At 35.7% G+C, this 24,130-nt stretch overlaps 1 protein-coding gene across 1 annotated transcript in view; it reads left to right on the top strand.

The window, feature by feature from the left end:
• NPC1 (NPC intracellular cholesterol transporter 1) overlaps positions 1–23,996 on the top strand; it is a 52,470-nt gene extending 28,474 nt beyond the window's left edge. The window contains exons 7-25 of the mRNA XM_088130712.1: positions 93–169; positions 591–961; positions 1,593–1,819; positions 2,754–2,854; positions 3,679–3,781; positions 4,328–4,517; positions 5,116–5,298; positions 6,246–6,360; positions 7,898–8,025; positions 8,110–8,247; positions 8,674–8,763; positions 8,992–9,182; positions 12,278–12,393; positions 12,506–12,635; positions 16,016–16,216; positions 18,129–18,360; positions 21,449–21,562; positions 22,278–22,440; positions 23,663–23,996. Coding sequence (XP_087986838.1) covers positions 93–169; positions 591–961; positions 1,593–1,819; positions 2,754–2,854; positions 3,679–3,781; positions 4,328–4,517; positions 5,116–5,298; positions 6,246–6,360; positions 7,898–8,025; positions 8,110–8,247; positions 8,674–8,763; positions 8,992–9,182; positions 12,278–12,393; positions 12,506–12,635; positions 16,016–16,216; positions 18,129–18,360; positions 21,449–21,562; positions 22,278–22,440; positions 23,663–23,745 — 2,953 coding nt within the window. The 3' untranslated portion in view covers positions 23,746–23,996. The remainder of the gene's footprint in view (positions 1–92; positions 170–590; positions 962–1,592; positions 1,820–2,753; positions 2,855–3,678; positions 3,782–4,327; positions 4,518–5,115; positions 5,299–6,245; positions 6,361–7,897; positions 8,026–8,109; positions 8,248–8,673; positions 8,764–8,991; positions 9,183–12,277; positions 12,394–12,505; positions 12,636–16,015; positions 16,217–18,128; positions 18,361–21,448; positions 21,563–22,277; positions 22,441–23,662) is intronic.
• Positions 23,997–24,130: the final 134 nt, after the last annotated feature.

The following is a 24,130-nucleotide window of genomic DNA, read 5'->3' as shown; positions in this document are numbered from 1 at the left end:
TAACCAGTAGTTTGTCTTGAATCACTGTACTACATGAATTAATATAAAAATGCTCACTTATGCTACATTGTCTGTCTTCACATTATTTACAGAAAGAGACATTTTGTTTCTGAGTACGCACCCATTGACAGCAACATTGCCTATTCTGTTAACTCACATCAAAATACTGGTAAGTTCTAGAATATAAAGAAATTAATATTTTGTTAATATTGCATGTTTTATTATGGGACATAATGCTCTGAACTGTTTTGGATTTCGTTATAATTTTTTTTGCTGTCAGTGACAAATGATTAGTGTGTACATATTCATTCTTAAATTGTTTCCTTCCTTCCATTCCATTACCTCATTCTGCCAGTGTAAAAGCCTATACTTCCTAATTATTTATATGGTCTCCGATCTTGCAACATTGAACCTGTTGTCACATGGCAGCAGTATCACATCCTTTTTCACATGAAAACTTTTTAACATAGCATGATTCCTTTTTTTTTCACTCACATCTTTTAACAAAAAATATGGGAAACATTTAAATTTGCATAAAAATATGTTGGACAGGGAAAGCTTACTTATTCATTGTGATTGTGTCATTGCAGGAAAAGCTACATGGTATGAAAGATTTGGTGAAAAGTTTGAGAATGCTTTAAGAGTTACATTTACATCATGGGGAGCTTTTTGTGTTCGAAACCCACGGCCTGTTATTCTGTTCTCCTTGGTTATTATTGCCATGTGTTCCTCAGGCTTGGCATTTCTCAAATTAACTACAAATCCTGTAGATCTGTGGTCATCCCCAAATAGCCAAGCTCGCAGAGAGAAGGAATACTTTGATGCTAATTTTGGACCATTCTTCCGTACTGAACAACTTATTATTCAGGCTGTGAATACTACTCCAGAGATCTATTCTCCATATCCTTCAGGAGCAAATATTCCTTTTGGACCTCCACTTAGAAAACATATCTTGCATCAGGTAATGTAGGAACTGATCTCTTGATATTCAGTTAATGTGGATACAAATTAAACTCTTTAAATGCAGCTTCTTCCCATTGATCAGCAGAATTTCTAGTGAATCTTTGTGCTCGATCCAAGCATTTTCCTATGGAATGAGTAGAGCAAAAGCTGATTTTTTTTTTCTGTCTGTACTATGATAAGGTGAGGCTGATAGACTTTGGGGCAAGGAAAATTAGGTAAAAGCACAAAAACTAAGATGGATCATAGATTTAAATAGCCTTAAAATCAAGGAATTGGTTCAGTGGGAAAAAAATAGAGTCCCAAGAAAAATGCTTCTAATTAAAGTATATGAAGCGTACTTTTTTCTTTGCTAGAAAGCTCAGTAAATTTTATATTCACTTAATAACAAAGATTAAATGTATGATGTATTGTATTTTTATCAGTTAAACTGATTCTGATTCTTTCAGAAATGTACTGTTTTCAGAATTTGAATGCTGAAAAGTCATTTTGGGTTATTGTGCTTGATATCTTGCTTTTAATCAAAATGTTGCTTTTAGTTAACTGATAGCATCTATCATATCTTAAAGGAGAAAAGATTCTGTCCCATTGGTATGCTAATTAATAAATTTCTTACTCTCTCATATTTTCAGATACTAGATTTGCAAAATGGTATTGAAAACTTAACTGCATCTTATAAAAATGAAACTGTAATGTTGAAGGACATTTGCCTGGCACCTCTTGCTCCCTACAATAACAACTGCACTATTCTAAGTGTTCTTAATTACTTCCAAAACAGTCATTCTGTCCTAGATTATAGCATTGGTGATGAATTTTATACCTTTGCTGACTTCCACTCTCATTTCTTATACTGTGTCAGGTAAGCCCAGTCAAAAACATCATCCCTGTCTCTTGATGAAATACTTTTGTAGCTTTAAAATTATGTCAGATTGACAAGCTGATTTTCTTTTCCTTGTTTTGGTAACTTGTTAACTGCCTTGAGGGGCTCATCAATGACACATTATTTAAACCAGTAATACTTTTGTTTGTTTGTTTGTTAGAAAGTTTTCTTTGCTTTTTTCTTCTTTTGATTTATTGTGTGTTTATGTTGTACGCTGCCCAGAGTCACACTGCCTGAGTTGGGTGGCCTTATAAATCTATAAACAAACAAACTACCCAGAACTAAACAAATAGTTATAAGTTAGCATGATTAATGAACTCAGTCTTGCAACAGAATTAGTAAGGATGAATTTGCCCAATTCAGAGAGTTGTTTAAGGCTTACTTTGAAATTAACTATAATTTCCTTTCTTGGGACTTCGCTTAGTATTATTTTAAGCTGGATCAGACTGTAATGTATCAAAGTATATGTGACTAACCAAACCAGAATACTTATTAGTGTATTATTGTATTTCTCAGATAATACAAGTTACCTAAATATGAATTTGTGAAATGAGCTATAGTTCCAATAAAAAGACTATTTCACAATAAGGCATATTTTGAAAGTTTGCACATAAAAAAATATTGTTCAATAGTTTCTAAGTTAAAACTGAAATAAATGACTTTTTGTGATTGAGCATTTTATTTTATTTTATTTTATTTTATTTTATTTCTAAAATGTGTATATTGCTTCAGTCTGGAAAGACTCTAAATAGTGTACATGAGCAACACTATCCAATTTGGCATCATAACATAATTGTTCTCTAAAGGCCTTCTGAAACAGCCAAGTCTTTAGGAATAAATACAATTTACTGCAATATTGTCCTAAGAAATACCTGTTTTCAAGTTCTGGTAACATTATATGTAAATTTGACAGGGCTCCAGCAACTCTGAATGACACAACCCTCCTTCACGAACCCTGCTTGGGAACATTTGGTGGTCCTGTCTTCCCATGGCTGGTGATGGGAGGATACGATGGTAGGTGTGATGGACTTGTTGATTTTATTGCTGAAATCAGTGTGAGGCCTGTGAATCCACTTTCTTTTTAAACAGTCAAAATTATACCATCTCTATATTGTAGATAATATGTAAATTGTTGCTGATATTTATTTGCCAGCATGTTATGTTGTAATGTGGGACATTGTTTGTAACTAACAAATTACTGCTTCTTGGCTATTGAGAATTAATATGTTCTGGCAGCAACACAGACAGATGGAAAATGCTATTTTGTTCTTTTCTGTTTTTATAGGTAAGGCAGCTTCATTTAAAAAAAGTATATGTGTAGTAGCAAGGAGCTTGATAACTGCTCTGGTACCCTTATTTTCTATTTAGCATTTGAATAGTGTATTATTTAAGAAAAACAGAAGTCTTAAGCTTGAAATTTTCAGTTTATATGGTACATTGGTACTTATATAGTACTATGAGAAAAAAGTAAGTGTGCAAAATAATATTGAAGGGATGAGTGATGTATGCAAAAACTATTAATTTATTACGGCAATAATATAGTTTATTGGGGTTGGTAGACCATGTAGTTGGGCCCCTTGTGCCTAAAAGTAAATTTTATTGAAATTAATGTAAAATGGATTTATGTTAGCGCTTGTAACACTTCTGTTTGTAGTAAATGGAAAAGATTCCATGAAGTGAAACAATATAGCATGCATATTAAAAAAACACTTTAAAACATCTTGCAGAAGCAAGCTTACATACTGTCAAAGATACCCTTGGAGATAGATAGCAAAGTGGGGTTTATGTGTTCATTGAAATAATTCCTCATATACTTTATTCTTTTATTAAATACTTAGATGAAAATTATAATAATGCCACAGCCCTTGTGATCACATTTCCTGTCAAGAATTACTACAATGACACAGAAAAGCTGATGAAAGCTTTGGCTTGGGAAAAGGAGTAAGTTTTTTTTTCTAAATTAGGTTTAACTGAATCCCTGTAAACTTTTTATGTTGAAGTTCAGTAACTTTCCTGCTCAGTAGATTCTAGAACTGTAATAAAGATATGCTTTATAGTGTCTTAAGTGCTCCAAAATGAGGCAGCAACTTCATGTTTTCACAGTGGGAATATTTATATTATTCATAAATAAAACATTAGTGTTTTCTTTGACGTTAATAATTTTTTCCAGTTCTTTCAGTAAAGGAATTTTAATATACAGACCTTTATTTTACACTTACAGCCAATAGATTTCACTTTATTTTTTAAAATCTTAATTGGGGAGATCAAGGTGGTTTTAATTTGAAACATCTGAAAAACATGTTACCTTAAACATAAGAAATGTAGGATCTTACACCAAAACCAGCAAGCATTGGCAATGCAGGGTTCAATTTAACAATAAAACATTAAAATAATTTTGTGCAACATTTTGCCCACACGTTTGTGTTTAATAGAGATTGGTTAGCTTGACTTTCTTGAAAATTATTGACACTCCTGTCTGTTTTTCAGGTTTATCAATTTTGTGAAAAACTATGACAACCCAAATTTAACAATTTCCTTCTCTGCTGAACGTAGTATTGAAGATGAAATAGATCGAGAAAGCAACAGCGATGTTCTCACTGTTATAATTAGCTATGCAGTCATGTTTGTGTACATTTCCATAGCTCTTGGGCACATTAAGAGTCCTGCTACATTCTTGGTATGCATCTTTTTAACTATTGAAAAATAATTCTGTAGCAAAATACAAAGTTCAATTTTGCAAGTCTAGTTAATATTTTAGTCCCTCTGCATGCAATCTTAATGTTTACTTTTATTATTATTTATCCTATTACTTTGAACATTTTCCTCTGTAACAGCTATAAATAGAAAGGCAGGTGGGTAACATCCAGCATCTGGAAGTCCACACCCATCTCTGCTGTTAAGTATCCTTAATTAGCTGATTTATTTATCTATTTATTGAATTTTTTACCAGCTTTTCTCTTGAAAGCTTATGGAGGCACCCATGGTACAATATAAGTGCTTTAAAAGTACTGAAGATAGTATGTTTCAGAATAATAATTTTCCTGAATCAGTAAAGGAAATATGTATGTGTATTACACATTTCCTGGATTAGGAATTGATATTCCTGATGTTGCCTGTTCACTTTATATTTCTTTGAATGAAATATGCATGCTTATTTTGGCACAGTTAGTAAAGTGCAGCTGGATTTGACAATGAGTCAAACTATTAAACTGTAATTATGTTTGAAAAGCAGTATTTTAAAAAGACTTTTAATGTATGTTGTCTTTATTTACTAGGTGGATTCAAAGATCTCATTGGGCATTGCAGGCATCCTAATAGTACTCAGTTCAGTTGCATGTTCTTTGGGTATCTTCAGCTATTTTGGAGTCCCCCTGACACTAATTGTTATTGAAGTCATTCCCTTTTTGGTGCTGGCTGTTGGAGTGGACAACATTTTCATTATTGTTCAGACATTTCAGGTATTCTTGTTAATATCATGTATATAATAGGCTGACATTTGCATTACAACATTTCATTGGAATAAATTAGTGGTGCGTTTAGCCTATTATTCTTTCTCTGGCTTGGATAGGAAGTACAAACCAAAATGATAATCTGTCTAATTCAGTTACTGTTTGGCAGTAGCTCTCCCAAGGTTAAATATATTAATTACAATGGTGGTTCCATTGTAATTAATATATTTTGGAAGTGGCTTTTTGCAGTAATATGTTAAGAACAATGACATCATTAACCTCCCTTTAAATACTGTCAGTGTGGCATTGAATATCAGTTTCTGGGGAGCAAGGAGAATGCTGTGTTTGTGGCCTTCTAAAAAAAACCCACCCTACTTTCCAAGGGAGGTGGGTGCTTTAATCCTTTCAGGAGAATATCCATGTTGATGAACCTTGCAAAGCACCCCTTTCAAGGGTTTTGCAAAGTTATTAATAATGTGACTAAAAGAGAGGGGTTAATTTTGTCTCTTCTACTAAAACATTGTGTTGCATTTCATCTAGACAAGGAACAGGATAATTTCTAGAGCAATGAAAGGGATGATTGTCTGTTTTCTTATTTTATTGGTCTTCTCAATTCTTGGGAGAAGGGAAATCAATATTTTCTCTAAATTAGGTTGGAAAAACATCAGTTTAGCCAATGATAGACTGCTGTTCATTTTGGACTTTTATAGTATTTTAAAGGAGAATATTTAGAATTCCTGAGTGCTTTTACAGTGTGTTTGCATGCGTGTGTGTGTCCATGTAGGTATGAGTGACCATATAGATACAAAACATATTACTGAACTGTCAAAAAATAATGGGTAGCCTGGAGCCTTTGCATGTTGGCAAGGAGGCATATTTCTACATTTTCTTAACTAAAAATTTGTTTCACATATCTGAGAACATAATTTGATCTAATAAGTGAATTGTAATTTCAGAGAGATGAACGGCTTCAAGGTGAAACATTAGATAAGCAGATTGGTCGAATTCTTGGAGATGTGGCTCCTAGCATGTTTCTTTCATCATTTTCAGAGACAGTGGCTTTTTTCTTAGGTAAGATTTTTAAATTTGTACTTGGGATTTTGGAATTAGTTATTTTCTCTTACTCCATGTCCAGGGTTTAAAAAGAGTAGAACGGGTGAAGCTTTTATTTCCAAACCCTTGAAAATCAACATCAGCCCCACAGAGAGCTGAGCAATGGTGTTTTAAAAGCAACAAGTAAAATGCATTTCAGTAGAATGCCAAAATTGTTGAAATATAAACTGCCAAATTCTTGATACAATGTAGAAATGTTTTTTTACCCCAGCCTTTTCTTATTTATGAACACTATGCTGAATACTACTCATATTTTTACTTTTCACCAAATGTATTTCTGATAAAGGTGGAAATAGATTCCTATAGATTATTTCTGAATTTAAGGCACCTGGTTAAGTTAAATTCTGAGATTTAAAAAAGATCCCTTAAGCATGTTGCCTGCATACTGTTGTTTTTCTCTCATCCTTGTATGGGAGGCTTGGCATAATATGTTCATGGAAAACCAGGATTTGGAAAAGAAACCTTAATGTGATGCCTACTATTTGGAATGCTTTTCTTTTATTGAAATAGTGCCTGTTACTATACAGAGAGTCCCCTACTTGCAAACTTTCATATTGTGAACTTTCACTGAGATGAAAGATGGACCCAGAAGTCAGGCTGGAACTCAGAACCAGAAGTCAGGAGAAGGTGGGAAAGGGTTAGTTTACAGCAGGCCGCAAACTAACTCTTTCCCACCTTCCCCTGCCTTCTGTTTGCATTGGAGGTTTCCACTGGAGCTGGAGTTCCCAGAAAGGGTTAGTTTATGCAGAGCGCTCTGTTGCCGAGTGAGGCAGGAGAGGCGGTGGTGGCAAAGGATAGGGGGGAGGGGGGGAGGTCTCCTGCCTCACCCAGCAATGGAACACACTGCACTCCGCCAGCTTGACCCTTCATCCAGGGAGCCACTGCCGCCTTCTGCCTCACCTGGCAATGGAGCATGCTGCATCCCACTGGTTCTTCCTTCACCCAATGGAGCACACCATGTAAATTAACCCTTTCTGGGAACTCCTACTCCAATGCAAACCTCCAACCTCCTGGAAGGTGGGAGAAGGCAGGAAAGGGTTTGTTTGCAGCATGCCTCTGTCCCCTCTCCTCCGTTACACCCCCTCTTCTGCCTCACCCAGCGAAGCATTGGCAGCAGAAGACAGGGCTCCTCTGCCCACACCACTGCCGTGCCTCCTGCCTCCTCCTCTTTTTTTTTACTTTTTATTTGGTTGGACTTATGAACAGCCTCTTGGAATGTAACCCATTCATAAGTAGGGGACTGCCTATATTGCTTAGGTACCTATAGAAAACCCCTCTTTTCGACAGCATTTTTTTGTAGAATTGTAGAAATACACTGATTAATATTCTCTTTTCTCTCTTCCTATTTTTAATGACAGTATTTTACATTAACTTTTTCAAAAATGTGATTGGCAAACTGCTTTATGGTATTTTATGGGAAGTGTCATATAAATGTTTGAATATATTCTTTTGTATTGAGTTAGTATGACATACATCTGTTTCTTTTCTCTTTTAGGAAGTTTGTCTACTATGCCTGCAGTTCGTACATTCTCCCTCTTTGCTGCAGTGGCTGTATTTATTGACTTCCTTCTTCAAATTACCTGCTTTGTAAGTCTCTTGGGCTTGGACATTAAGCGCCAAGAGGTAAGTTCATTATAAGCGCTTTAATATTTGTTTTGGGTAAGTACTATTTTAGCCGCACATTTATTTTGGCGTTTTATATTTCAGAAAAATCGATATGATGTCCTGTGTTGTGTCAAAGGTGGTGAAGAAATCAGTTTCCATCACTCTAAAAGCATGTTCTTTCGGTTCTTCAAAAACATATATTCTCCATTTCTTCTTAAAGATTGGATGAGACCAATTATTGTACGTACTCCTTCATAGTTGCAGCTAAAGTACCTTTCGGTTTAAAGTATCTTTGCCTAAACTAAATAATAATCTAAATGCAATCATGAGATTTCTTTAATGGTACAACTATACTTAATTTTATGCAGATTTGTTTCTCCTTTAACAGGTTTTCAGAATGGTTAAAATCAGTTCAGTAGCCTGAACAGATTAATGTTCAATAAATTTTAGTTGGATTGACACTGTTACAGGAACATTTTAAATGTTTCTTCCATCTCATTGCCAGCATACCATGACACTGTTTTTACCCTTTAGGATGGAAGAGCTACAGTATATTTTCTAGCAGCACTGACTGAGTCTATAGATCTTTGAATATGTAAATCAAAATCTTGAAAAGGTTTAAGTGAATGCTGTTTGTGAGATGAAGAAGTCTTTACTGTGTTTCAGATATCCATATTTGTGGGTGTGTTATCATTCAGCATAGCAGTTGTCAACAAAATCGATATTGGCCTGGACCAGAGATTATCAATGCCTGATGTAAGTTTTTTCAGCATCCTGTACTGCTACCCTTTTTTTAGGAAATACTAAAAATTTCCTGAGAATTTTCTGAGAAAGACTGCTACCGATCTGTACATATAAGAAATAGACACTATATGTATATAGAGAGAAATAAGTGCTGTATGGACAAACATTGTAGAGATAATTTCTTACTTTGTTCTCCCTTCCTTTGTGTTCCATCTTTCTTTCTCTCTCTTTTAAAATAAGGACTCCTATTTGATAGCCTACTTCAACGATCTTGGCAAATATCTGCACGCAGGTCCTCCAGTATATTTTGTGTTGAAAGAAGGGCATAACTATACAACTTTGGATGGGCAAAATATGGTCTGTGGAGGAATGGGATGTGACAACAATTCTCTGGTACAGCAAGTGTTTGGTGCAGCAGAAATTAGCAGCTAGTAGGTATTCATTTTCCTCTTTCTTAAAATTTCTCTCTTGCAAATAACAAAGTTCTGTTAGAATGGAAACAATTTTTTATTTAGACTTGTGATTACCAGTTCTACTACTTTGATGTACAATAGAGCAAGTACTTGTGATGTACAATTACAGTTTGTTCTTCATGTGATTCCTGGATGCATTGCTTGATGGGAAATATCCAGAGCTAAGCACCTGTTATATTTGCTAAGATAAACCAATAAGTATATATAAAGTTAGAACATTAGCTTTTACTTGAAATGCATTTTTGGGAAAAGGCTACCAGGGTACACTGAAATTTGTCCCTTACTTACTGAATGGATTAGAAATAAAATTAAAGATGATACAGAAGACCATTAATTAATCTAGATATATTGGCTTTCTCTTTTGTTCTTCAAAGTTTCTTATTATTGAGTGAGGAATTTAAGATAGCAATGTGGAATCTAGTATTGTTCAGTAATACTTGTTTTACAAAACAAAATCTAATTTCTCTAATGGAGACATTTTGTTTGAAAGTATAATTAATTTAATAGGATTATGCTCATTGGATTAAAAATAATAGATAATTTACTGTTAAAATAATGATGTGGAAGTGTTATATATGTGACTTTTATAAATAGAATTGAACCATCAATTAAGTTTTTCTAATAAGTTTGAAAAAGTATCATGAATGAGAGAATATATTATTTGACATATTGATTTACAGTCAAATTAAGATAGCTGAATTAAACAAAAATTCAGAAAATGGACAGGGATTTCCCAGTGGCAGTGGAATTTATTTAATTCATTATAGTTAAAATATGAGGCTAATTAAAATGCAGAATACAGTGGTACCTCGGGATACGAACTTAATCCGTTCCATGACTCTGGTTGCAACTCGAGTTGGTCTCAAGTCGAGGTAAAGTTTCCCATAGGGTTCAATGTAAATCCGGTTAATCCGTTCCGCCCTCCAAATTTGGTCGCAACCCGAGGCAAATTTCCCCATAGGGTTCAATGTAAATCCGGTTAATCCGTTCCGCCCTCCGCCCGAATTTGGTCGCAACCCGAGGCAATTTTCTCTTCAGAGCCTTACTCCCGCCAAGCCTGCTCTGCATTTTCTTTGGAGCCATGCTAACACGCACACCAAAAACCTTCGCAAAACACCACAAAACACACCACAAGCCTCACCAAACGTCTCCTTGCTACCGCGACCTCGACCACAGGAAGCCGCGTGGCAGCAGGGAAAATGGCCGCGGATCCGGTTCGTAAGTCGAGGCGAGTTCGTATCCCGAGGTAAATTTTTCCTGCTGAAGCTGGTCGTAACCCGAAACGTTCGTTAGTAGAGGCGTTCGTATCCCAAGGTACCACTGTATTTCTTTTTTTAATAGTAATTTTATTAAAAATTGCACTTACAATAATTAAAAAAAACTAATACAAACTAGAAAAAATAAAAATAAAAAATAGGTGTGGAAAAAAAGAAATTAGGGGGAAAAAGAATATAGTAAAGAAAAAGAAAAAGAAATATATGAAGAAATGACTTTCCCCTTCACCACAAGTATAAACAATTTTAGTAACTTATCATTTTCTTTTAAAATACAAAAAATGATCTCTTATTCCCATATCCCATCTCTGATCTATAAACAAATCCTTAAAACCTCATCATTTCAGTCCTGATCAGCAAAGAGATAGCAACATATCTATTTTAACCTTGATCAAATAAACCAACTTTATATTCCTTCCTTTTACTTTTAACAATCTTGATCTTTAGTCCCTTCAAATAATGTCTTAGAACTTGATTTCTTTTCATTTTTTCTTTGTCCCCTCTCACAAAATTCTTCAAAGCTTTAACCAGCCACTTTTGTAAATCCAATATAGGAAAATTATCGAGGTCACTCTCTTGGTTTGTTATTTGTACATCCCTTTTAATTATTAAGGCATCAGCCAGTTTCTATTGTATGTCCACTGTAGCATCTTTTTCCATATCATTCTTGTAGCTGTCATCCACTTTAGGGTTTAAATCCACTTTCAGATCAGTCTGTCTTGTCCAGTAAAACTTGCTCCTCTCCCATAACATCTTTTAAACACAGTCTATCTATAGACTGTCTTAAAATTAACTTCTGGGTCCATTGTTTGAAAATATCCTTCAATATGTCTAATGTTAAAATATTTTGCTCCATTCTGTATTAGTGAGTCAAATTTAAGTGTTCTTATCCTTTAATTGTAATCTTTAGCTCCTTCTAGTTTCCTCTAGTGTCCAACCTTCAAAGTCCCATCCTATCATGTTTTTTTAAAGGAATTCAAAACAAAACTTTTTCCCACGGGAAAGATTCTTATAATTAATTCCAAAATCTTATTTCAAATCCATCTGGACCCTTAGTCCATTTGTGACTTTCCAAAATCAAAAGTTTGAATCACCCTTTTGCTGTTTATTCCATATATGTATGTATGTATGTATGTATGTATGTATGTATGTATATGTGTGTGTATATGTGTGTGTGTGTGTGTGTGTGTATATATATATATATATATATATATTTAAATCCTTAAACTTGTATTTAGAACTTCTTTCACTAAGGATTGAAGGAAATCTGCCCAGTGTTTTCAGACTTGTTGATCCAAAGGTTTCTAATAGCTGAAAAGCAGTTAACAAGCAATTTCTGAAAGTGATTAGAAAAGGAAGTATGTGAACCCATACTTCAAAAGTGTCCTTTTGAAGGTGCTGACCATGGTTTGAGCAAGATGGCTATTCTGTCATCTCCCAGAGCTCTAAAGACAGCAGCCAGAGATTGCTGTCTTGTGGTCTCTTTGCAAGGAGCAACTGTCGGGAGCACTTATAGGCAATCTCATATCTTCTCCTTGTCTGGAGAGGAATTACGAATAGCCAGTCCATAGTTTTCCATTTCTTTTCTGGAAGTCCAAAATGTAGAATATTTCTATATCAGTCTTGAAGAATAATTGCTAATTGCCACCCTCCCCCCGAATATATTTTTTAAAATATATGGGATTTGTATTGAATATATTTTTAAAAATTTATGAGATTTGTATTGAATGTACATGAAAATGTTTGACAAAAAATGATGGCACCATTTTCATATTTTAGTTCAAGAATTGGCTATTCACCTTCTTCCTGGATCGATGACTACTTTGATTGGGTCAAGCCACAATCTTCCTGTTGCAGAACTTATAATACCACTGGAGCATTCTGCAATGCTTCAGGTACAGCTGAATTGCAAGGCTTAATGAAGTATTGAACCTGATGCAAATCAATTTTTATGTGTATGGAGAAGAATGCTAATTTTATGAATATTTTCCAATAACATTTATGCAGTTGTAAATCCATCATGTGTGCACTGCCGGCCACTGACTAAAGAAGGAAAGCAGAGACCTCAGGGTGAAGACTTCATGAAATTTCTCCCTATGTTCCTCTCAGATAATCCTAATCCAGAATGTGGCAAGGGGTATGTAACAATGAAAAATTAGGAAGAACACTGAGTCATAAAGTACCTGGCTTTCATTGTCTATATACTAATGCTCACAGTACAGGAAATGACAAGATAAAGTTGAACTTTAATTTTAAATTAAATTAATTATAATTTTGAATTAGTGTAATGATTCTCATAATTGAAACATAGCAATTGAAGGGGAAGATAAACAGAACTATGTACTACTAATACTTGTGTAGGTAATTACTAGTGACCAGTGCAAATAATGCTTTCCAAAATAAATCAAAAACTTTCAAAAGGGCAAAGTAATGAATAATGAAATGCTTTAACTACCTCTAACTTATATCTCGTTGATAAGATCTCTTCTGGTGAATTTGTGACTAGTTGAACAACTATAATTAAAGGGTACTCATAAGTGGCTTATGTGTGAAGTGTGAAGAGAAGTATTGAATGGGGATCCCCAAGGCCTTGTCTCAGCCCAGTTTGTTCAGTATCTTTATAAATGACCTAAGGGACAGACTGGAAAGGAAATGTGTACTTTAAACTTGATATCAGGTTGATAATAGATCTGAAAATTAAGTCCAATAAAGAACAGTTAAAGGAGCGAACATGTTTAACTTGAGGACAGAGGGGAGATAAGGTAGTAATCCTCAACTATCTGAAAGGCTATCATGTGCAAGAAGCAGCAGCCTTTTACTTTGATGAAACTGAGGGGAAGATGAAGACCAATGAACGAAATTTAAAAATTCAGACTGAATATTTGGAGGAATTTTCTGACAGGCTATTAACAGTAGAACTGTCTACTTTTGAATAGACGATTCCTCACTTGAAGTTTTCAAATGGCTCTGGGTAGCCACCTGCCAGAGGTAGTTTAGTGAATATTTTAGGGTTTACAGAGCAGGGGAATGGTATAGGTGACCTAAAGTTCCTTTCAGATTAACATTGGAAGACAAATTGTCATGCATATTCCTTTCTTGAAATTCCTGATTTCTCTTGCTCATAGTTTTCTCCATTGTATGGTGGAGGAAGTTATAAAATGATCATTTTTACTTGATCCTAATCAATAGAGAAGGCTCATTCAAACTGGAAACAGTGAGAACTTGGCAGGAAACTGACCATTTAATCCTGAAATTGTTCATTTTAAGAATTTAAAGGTGAATGTGTTCAAATTTGTACTTTAAACTTGGAGGAAAAAAAATGATAAGTCGGGTTTAATGGCAAGAGATACTAGTAGGAAAAGGAGCTCAAGATTGGTGGGAATTACTAAAAAAGGAAACAGTAAAAATACAATTGTAAACAATTGTGGAAGACAGCAGAAAAAGTCAATACAGGCATACTAAAAACTTGGTGAAAAATTGGACATATCTGTGAGATGGAAAACCCAGAAAGAATACATATAGATAGCCTAGATTTATAAAATCTAAAACTCAGAGTAAGGTGAAATTCTTTGTTAATTTCAAATAACAAGAAAAGAGCTTCTTAGATACATTCAAAATAAAAGGAAAAGAATTAGCATGTAATTGACCAGTAAAGAAGGGAAAATGCTAACAGGTAACAAAGAAAAGGTAAAGCTAACCAACTTTGATTTTCACTTAGTTTTCTCTGAAAAGAGAATATTCACTGTAATTGTAAAGAAAAAAGTTCTTTACATGATTACAGTTTAAGCTTCATAACAACATAGTCAATTAGGTACTATTCTTGAATGAGATGAGATCTTCAGGACCAGATTAATTTCATTTTATGGTACTGAAAGAGATAGTTGGTCAAATCCGTATCGATTACCTGAAAAATTTTGGAGATCAGAACATATGAAGTACTTATAAAGTTCATACTTTAGGGCAAATGGCCCTATCTTCAAAAAAGGATGATCTAAGAAACTACAGACCAGTCAATCTGGAAAGATTCTACGATAGATCATCAAATGATAGACCAGGAAGCTGTTTGAAAATACTAGTTAAAAACTAGTACTCATGGATTTCTGAAGATCAAGAAAGACTAATCTCTCTTTATGACTTGATTGGGAACCTTCTTTGACCTTCTTTGTAGAAATGTGGTAGATCTATCATGATTACATCAAATCATTTTATGTACAACCCCATGATATTCAGATTAGCAAGTGAATTAAACATTAACTAGATGGTATTACTATTAGGTGGATTTTGCAGTTGATTTTGTAATGATACTAAACTGGAGGGGAGATACTGAGTGGCTTCGCTACCTTGAAACTATTCAGTCGAACATACATTGTATGGTTTTATATTTCTCTTTGCCTGAGTACTATGAACTGAAACTCATGTGCCTGCCAGTGTACCCTGTAATATCTCTCTTCATCTGCCAGACCTCATGTCTTACCTGATTTAATTTTTAAAATATTATTTTAATTTTAAAAATTGGAAAGTCCTTGTGCTATGTAGCAAAGATCCAGCCTCAGGCATCATCTTTATTTCTAAGAAATGCCTTAGAGTACCACATAGGAGTCATAGAAGATTAAAAATAGTAGGTCCTCGTAATTCAGTAGTTCATTTGCAGATGTGCTCAGTGGTATATCTATCCATTAAAAAGATAAAAGTAAATGGAAGTGGTACAGAGCACAACTGCCTGCATTGCCATTTGTATCCTGCTTGAGGATGATGGGTGGTAACATTGTGTTCTCACTGAAATGAATGGGGACTTTTCAGCCCTAATTTTGTGTCAGGAGCCATTTTGCCCCTTAAAGCCCACAAAAATAAGAAAAATTGGCCTGATTTCTTTGGAAGGAGAGTGAAATTTTTAAGAGATGCAGTAGTGCCCTACCTTTACAGGCATCTTGCTCCATACAAAAGTTTTCCTAAAATTTGGCCAAGCCCACCCAGGGAAATTTCTGGAATGGCAAATATGATGTTGCATGTGAGCTGCACTTTGCCCACCCCTGGAATAGCATTCTGGGGGAAGAAAAGAGATGGCAGGGCAAAACCTCACCATTTTGCCATTTGGAGAGTCCTTCGTGACTGACATCCTTCTTATAGAAGACATTTTGAAAATCCTCATGAAATTCTCTTAATATTCCAAATGTGCCCACTAGCCCAATGTAACTCTTTGCTATAAAATTTAATAGTCATTTTTTTAATGTAAGAAACATAATACTGTGTTTGCAGTACTTTTCAACTTTTGTTTTTTAGAGGTCACATTTACCAGCAGAATATTTACTTCATTGTCAAAATACTGTATTCGCTGAATACATCCACGCTGGCAAACCTACATTCTATTGCTTTGAATTGTGTACTTTTAGCAAGTGTTGGTCTATAGTATTTTCTAATAAGATAATTGATGCAAATTGAAATGCCTCTGCTAGTCAGTTGATTTGATAGAACTTAGAACCTTTTTTGATGTATGCTGACTCTACTCTCTTTTTGCAGAGGACATGCTGCATATAGTTCTGCAGTCAACTTTATACACAACTCTTCTGAAATTGGAGCCACTTACTTCATGACTTACCATACAGTGCTAAAAAACTCAGCAGACTTTATTGATGCATTGAAAAAAGCACGGATCATAGCAAACAATATTACTGAAGCCATGGCCCACAAAGAGAAAAACTATCATGTTTTTCCTTACAGGTACAGTAATTCCTTTATGGGCAGAAAATTCTCCCACAACTTTCTCAGTAAGAATTAAATTATACAATATGAGCCAGCATCCAATCCTTGAATGGTGCCCTGAGCTTCTTCAGAAGTTGCCATTAAACTATAAAGAGGATTTTTTTAAGTACACCGGAAGAAATCATATTAGATGATAACAGCTGTTAACTAAAATTAAATCGGCTGTTAATCAAAATTAAATTTAATCCTTGCCCTTTCTCCTTTTTTGCCCTGGACCATCCTTTTTTTGCTGTGTGTGTGACCCTTCCTAGGTCACTCAGAAGCCTAGGGCAAATTTCGATTATTATGAAGTGATAGTGATAGTGTTCTGATTTTTCTCTTTCTGTACAATGTATGTGTTCTTATTCAATAGGAAAATATTAATAAGCCTGTGCAGAGATAGTAGAAGAGTTTACAAATAATTAAAGCAGTACAACTAATTCAGAATTATCTTCAAAGTGTTCCATTTTGCTCTGATTAATTTCCAGCGGCTTGATTGACTAAAATTCCTGTGTGTCTCCATAGTTCTAGAGTCATAAATGAAAAAAATCTGTAGACACTTAGACTACCCAGAGCTTTTGTCAGTCAATAAATCTTTAATCTGTGAATAAATTAATTTTTAGTACTTCTCTTTCCCCCAAAATAATAAAATTGTGTTTTGCCACCATGAATGGGAAGGAAAAATGAAGAAAGAAAAGGAAGCAAAATGGCTGTTTTTACTGCCATCAGCAGCAGAAATTGAGTGATTTTAATCTGGAGAAGGCTTTAATGCTGACAAAGGTGGAAGGAAAGAAGAGGACAACTAGCAGGAAGGTGGATAAACTCAGTTACAGTAGTAATGACTACATAGTTGGAAGAGCTGAAGGACCATATTAGGGACAGATCATTAAGGAGAATATCTATGTCGACAATGACTTGATGGCACGTAATCATCATCAATCACTAAAAATGCCCAGTTAGTGGCACATAAATACACTGCTGTGTTTTAGAACACATCAGGGCCTTATCTTATGGATTGTTCAATGTTGCTTTAGGAGATACTTGTGTAAATAGATACTTGAGAGGTGTGCAACTTCTTCCAGGCCAAATGACACACGTATTCTTAAGAGGTCTGCTGGAGGCTGCATTCCAGAAATGAGTTGGGCTGTTTAAAACACTTGGTGAGAGCAATATATTAAAAGTGGGCTGGGGCATAACAAATAAGGAATACAGGAAGAAGCAGTGGCGAGTTAGAAAAGCAGGAGTGAAGATGAAAGGTTGTAGAACAATATAGGGTGATTACTTCTCTCTCAAATCTTTAAAGCATTTCATTTGGGTTGGAACTGGCAATTAATGGTAGTCTTTTTGAGTCTGTCTTCGAGTCAGTTTTTGATTCCTGGCAGCTACCTGGACTAGTTCCTGCAGTTTTCTTGGCAGGGTTTTTTGGAAGTGGTTTGCCATTGCCTCCTTCCTAGGGCTGAGAGAGAGTGACTGGCCCAAGGTTATCCCGCTGGCTTTGTGCCCAAGGCGGGACTAGAACTCATGGTCTCCTGGTTTCTAGCCTGGTGCCTTAACCACTACACCAAACTGGCTCTCATAATGATAGTCTAAAATGGGTATAATATGTTCACGTTTAGCTACAAATACCTGTCTAATGGTACTTCGTGCCCATTGCTCTTTTTGTTTTTAGTTAGCTTTCAAATGCAATTTATATAGTTTGCATTACAGAAGCCTATGTTTAGGTTTGGAAAATTGAAACACAATGTTCTGATTCGGGACAAATTTATTAGATGGTTTCTCTCTTGCCTTCAATTTTTGAAAAAAGTGGGAAGTGACTTTTTCAGAAGTTGTGAAGTGGTGGAAAGCTGTAGTCTGTTAGTTTGTTAACTTTGCTCTTCTGTTTTCTTCGTAGCTTGTTCTATGTTTTTTATGAACAATATCTGACAATTGTGGATGACACCATCTTTAATCTTGGCATTTCCCTTGGATCAATATTCATAGTAACGATGGTGCTGCTTGGTTTTGAAATATGGGCTGCTGTTGTTGTTTGCTTCACCATCGCTATGATAGTGGTCAACATGTTTGGAATGATGTGGCTCTGGGGTATCAGCTTAAATGCAGTTTCCTTAGTAAACCTTGTCATGGTAAGTTTACCCACACTTTAATTTTTATCTGCTTACAAAGCTTTGGTGCAAAAAGAAATGCTGCTTAGATTCTGTGCAATTTATATCCTTAAAGATGGATTTAAAGGCTCAAAAGGAATACATGCTGTGCTTGATACACTTATTTCATTCCTTGTAAGCTTAGGAAAGGGAAGTGTTACCCTTTTTGTTTCTATTAGCAAATCATTTAGGTTACTCTGAAAACCTTGGCTTTTTTAAGAATACAGTGACAAAGGTTGTCTTAGACTTAAGTGTCCATACTTCAGTGATGTACCCAGATATGCTTGTACACAGCTACATCTATTACCAATGCCCCAAGAACCAATTTAAATTTAGGTGCATGTAGTATTTAAGCTACTTCTTTGCCAGTTTGTAGTTTACTTTGATGAATTTTCCTATCCTTTGCCCAGAAGACCAAAAGCTAGGCTAAGTTGGACATTGGTAAGGACATTCTAAACAAATCTTGTAACCTTTTAAAATTCACAAACAAACAAATAAATAAATAGTACATTATTTTCAATTGCTAGATTCTTGGTGGTATCAGTCCCATTTCTAAAAACATTTTCACACTGGGGCAGCCACCATTGTTTTGTTAGGTAAGATACAGAAATACTGAGCAAAAATGTTGTTGGGTCTAGTAATTCATGAATATAGATAGTCATTTTCTAGCAGCACTTCGAGGACTGATTGCAGGTGGAATTGGTGACTTTGGAAAACTGTGGAAAAACTTTGTGAAGCATTCCAGCAATACTTGGGAATGCTTCCCAATTCTTGGGAAGACTTGGATGTCCTTGTAAGCATGCTAGCCAAAAACAGAAAACAGATCACTCATCGAGTCCTAACATCCAGCTTTACTTCATGAGCTGAAGTGAGAGATTGAGTCAGCCTCTTACTTGGAAGTGAGAGCCTACTTCATCAGTGCCTCCCTCCTTACCTACAGGTCCTGGCATCCATTTACAAATCCATTTCAGCAAAGAAAGCTCTATCATATGAAACAATCCTGAGGGCCATATTTCTTTTGATAGTTCTCTCACCTACATGGTGGAGGTACAGAATATCCTGTTACCCTCTGAAAGCAAATCCTCCCCATGCTTCACTTAGAAAGGCAGCTTATAAGAAAGCAAGAAATGATGTCTTAGTGATTGGACTGGCTCCATTGCATGGTGATATTGGAAAAATTAACAAGGAAGAACTTTCCCACACTCTGTTTAGCCCAATAAAACTAAAGCTGCTCTGGGCATTTCTGCAAAGTGGATTCTTGACCACGTGGTGCCATGTAACTGGGTTGGCTAAATTTTGTTGAGGTCCCTCATTGGAACTTGACAAATCACATTCTGTGGAATGCCATTTTATCTCTTACTTTAGTAGAGAATTCTTGGACCCTCTCACTGTCCAAGAACCCAGCACTTCCATTCTGATGTCTCCAGCACCCCTGTAGGGAAGATTAGATTTCCTATTTACTCCACACATTTCACATGTACTCATGCAGCTGGTGATTGAGTTCCGTTCTCATGGGATGGAGTGTATCTTCTATCTAAGAAGCCTTCACAGAGCTCTAAGAACTCCTCTGGGTCCTCGGTGTTTTTCAAGTAGAATGCTGCTGCTGCTATTTCCACTAGTTGCCTCTTCCTCCATGACCTTCTTTTCCTTTAAATAAAGTACCCTAAGGAGCAAATAGGAAGGTAAAGAGAAGACCAGCCAGAACATGTCACCATCCTTCAGTTCTCTTGTGTTTGTGGGGAATGAGCATATGTATTTGTGTTACTTCTGATTACATCAAATAAATCAAATCAAATGAATTGAATCATTGAAACATTTGATTCTGTAAGTAGCTTTGTATTTTAAACCTGGAAAAAGTTTGCTGCTTTTGCACATCTCTGTACCCATTTGCTGTTGGAAATTTGAAAAGGAGAAAAAGTGACAGAACTGCCTACTTTTCACATTTTTCTTTACATGGTTTCCTGCCTATCAATGATATTTGGATACCTCCCAAGCCTTATTCACAGAAAATGTTTTCTTTCCCATTTGGGGGGGGAGATCTCTTTTAAGGATTTTTTAACTTTTTAGTAATGCAAGATTTGGTGTTTCTTGACTAATAGATGCATCTTCTTTATTTGTGGCTGCTTAATAGTTGACTGAATGATATATGATATGCTTAGAATAATTGGTTTAAACTGTAAAATAGGCTACACCAGTAAGAGAGTATTGAATACAATTCTATTTATAGTGACATTTTTAAAAGCCATCTTCATACCTTGATTATTTCTAAGCTATGGATCTTTCTACAAAGAAGGCCTGTTTGCTAATAGCCTTCTAGAAGCTGGTGAAGAGGCACTTGGTGAATAATTTGACTTGCTGTATTTGTTGATTATTGTATTTAATTTCTGTTGCAGCTGCTGCACTGTTCTGCTTCTTCCCTTTTGTGTTATTTTGTGTATATGCTATAACAATATTCTAACTACAGTGGTACCTCTACTTACGAACTTAATCCGTTCCGTGACTCTGATCGCAAGTCGAGTTGGTCGCAAGTCGAGGTAAATTTTCCCATAAGGTTCAATGTAAATACGGTTAATCCGTTCCGCCCTCCGAATTTGGTCGCACCCCGAAGCAGATTTTCCCATAAGGTTCAATGTAATTACCGTTAATCCATTCTGGTGTCTGCGGACCATGCGTCAGGGGTGGAAAAGCGCCTGCGCGCGGAGGGGCGGCAAAACGCCTATGCGCAGCGCGGTGGGGTGGCAAAACACCCGCGCGCCATGGCGGCAAAACGCCCGCGCACCGCACGTCAGGGGCGGAAAAATGGCCGCAGACCACATGTCAGGACAGAAAAATGGCCGCGGACCACGTGTCAGGGTGGAAAAATGGCCGTACCTCGAGGCGGAGTTCGCACATCGAGGTAAATTTTTTGGGCCGGAGCTGGTCATATCTCGAAAATGTCGTAAGTAGGGGCGTTCGTAAGTAGAGGTACCACTGTATTAGCATTTAATTGCTATTTATTTAAATGCCCTGTGATTTATAAAACATAATTAGCGCTAAGAGTATCCTAACATCTATGCTATCTCTTTTTCAGAGTTGCGGCATCTCTGTTGAATTCTGTAGCCATGTGACAAGAGCATTCACAATTAGTACAAAAGCAACAAGAGTAGAGCGTGCTGAAGAAGCACTATCTCACATGGGGAGCTCTGTAAGTAGCATTTTGTATCCTGTTTCTCATGGCAATAGAAATCATGAAAACTGGGCTGGATTGTCTTAGTAGAACATGGCCTGTATGCATCTAAATGCTGACACATTGGTTACAATCTACACAGTGCATAAAGTTAATCTCTTCCTGTAAATAGTTTGTAATTATAAAAGCGTTTCTTTATCTGACATGGATAGACAATCGTTTTAACCCTAATTATTGCAGATCAAGGACTATATGCACCCACACTTCATGTGCATGTACCATTCCATTGTCTTCTTCCTTTTCTAGTGAACCCTGGCAAGATTGCAGGGAAGAGAGAGGAGACAATGAGATAACCCACTTAAAAAAAAAATCCATCCTGATTGCAGATCACTGTTTTTGTTGTGCAAGAACAGTGATTTAGTGTAAGAACACTGAGAAAAAGAAGAAAAAAGTGAGGCTTAAGTAACTTAGTGCAGATTGTACATTTTTATTGCAAAACCAATGATCTGATACTCACCAACTTGACAGACTAGTTGGTAGGAAGAGAGCAGGATGCTTGTCTGCTAGCCATGCAGTAGGCTGGGTGCTGATATTGCTACTTTTCCGTTGATGATGATGATGATCTTATAAAAATAAATTAATGCTGGCCTGTTAGGGAAATGGGTGCGTTGTCTATAACAGGACAATGTATTTCACTAGATTATAGTACTTCCTTTTTTTTTAATTTCAACAGGTTTTCAGTGGTATTACACTTACAAAATTTGGAGGAATAGTGGTGCTTGCTTTTTCCAAATCTCAGATTTTCCAGATCTTCTACTTTAGGATGTATTTAGCCATGGTACTACTTGGAGCAACCCATGGTCTAATATTTCTTCCTGTCCTACTTAGTTACATAGGTAAGACAACATTGGAATTTGCTAAAGATAAAGTGACCTATATGCCATAGAGTCCACATTTAACTTTATTTATTATGTTAAATAAATCACATTAAACTGGTTTAGCAAAATACAGGTAGTCCTCGACTTACCACAATTGGGACTGGAGCTTCTGTCACTAAGCAATGCAGTCATTAAATGAGTCCCACCTGATTTTATGACTTTTTTTTTGCCACAGTCATTAAGCGAAATCATGGCTGTTAAGTGAATCACATGGTCATTAAGCAAATCCTGCTTTTCCCACTGACTTTGCTGGTCGGATGTCCCCTAGGAAGGTCGCAAATGGTGATCCCGGGGATGCTGCAATGGTCATAAGTGCAAAGACTGGTCGTAAGTCACTTTTTCAGCAGCATCGTAACTTTGAATGGTCATTAAACGAATGGTTGTAAGTTGAGGACTACCTGTAGACTACTTGGGCTTGCACACACCCACAGTCCTTAATGCGACTGAGACAAAGACCTGGTTTCTCATGCTAAGTACATAAATATGTACTATTTATTTTTGGCTTATTGTCATGTTCAAATCAGGCCACAATGACATACCAAAAAATTCCTAGCATAGCATTTTGTGAAATATCTCTGGATTGACAAATTTATTAACTTTTAATTTAGCTTAAAATAAGCCATCATATAATTATTTTTGAAGCTGGAGAGCTTAAACTAATTAGTTAACATTCTGAGAAAATAAAGTTAAGCAGGAGCAAAAATATGCAAATTCCTTGCTGCAGAAGAAAAAGCTAGCCTTGCTTGTGGCAGGGTTTATACATCATGCTAGAGTAATGTGTTTTTGGCTTAGTAATTGTTCTTGTTTGTAAACCATGATCATATCTTAACATGTAAACTAGGCCACAGTAGCTTATTCTATAAACCATGGCATTGTACTATACATGAACACAGCTCATATTCTGCTAAACCATGGTTTGTGGTATCAACTTCCAATTTGACCAGTAGGAGTACAATGGATTTTAACTATGGATTCATTATGTTCAAATGACTTGAAAACTTCACTTGATTTGTATGTAAGGCACACAAACATATTATAGTCATGTCTGTTGTTCCATCTTATTGCATCACAAATGCTCTTCTTTGAAACACAACTTAATTTTGAACATGTTTTATAATCTAGCATTAATGAACTAATAAATATAGGGAAAAAAATCAACATTTCCATTTCTCTTCTATAGGGCCCTCAGTAAATAAAGCTAAAGCACATGCAGCACAAGAAAGGAACAAAGGAACAGAAAGAGAAAAACTCCTGTTCTTCTAGCTGTTTTAAACAAAGTGGTCAGTGGACTCCGAATTCTGGCTGAAGACTTATAAATTGTAGCAAGTTTCTGTGATTACCGTCTCACAACTCCAAAATGCTACTGGAATTAATTAATTCTTCACATAATTGAAAGAGAACCAGTAATTCTGAAGAGTTTGGATTCAGGAAGAACTATATCAACATAATTTATCAGTATTAATTTAACTAGAAACATTAATGAGAACATAAATAATAATTTATTCTAGTTTTTGTTCCTGAAAAGGACACTGAGTTCCAATATAAATAGATTTCCTGGTAACATTTAAAGTGATAGGTATGAGACTAGATTGCTAAACCACTGACAGTTTTTTAATGCAAGTCAATGCAACTTTTGGCTCTATTTTTA

The sequence above is a fragment of the Python bivittatus genome, unplaced genomic scaffold (assembly GCF_059951505.1).
Source record: "Python bivittatus isolate LINGU-HERP-01145 unplaced genomic scaffold, Pbiv_v1 ctg000840_np1212, whole genome shotgun sequence".
In the NCBI taxonomy this organism is placed as follows: domain Eukaryota; kingdom Metazoa; phylum Chordata; class Lepidosauria; order Squamata; family Pythonidae; genus Python; species Python bivittatus.
This window is presented reverse-complemented; position numbering and strand designations above follow the sequence as displayed.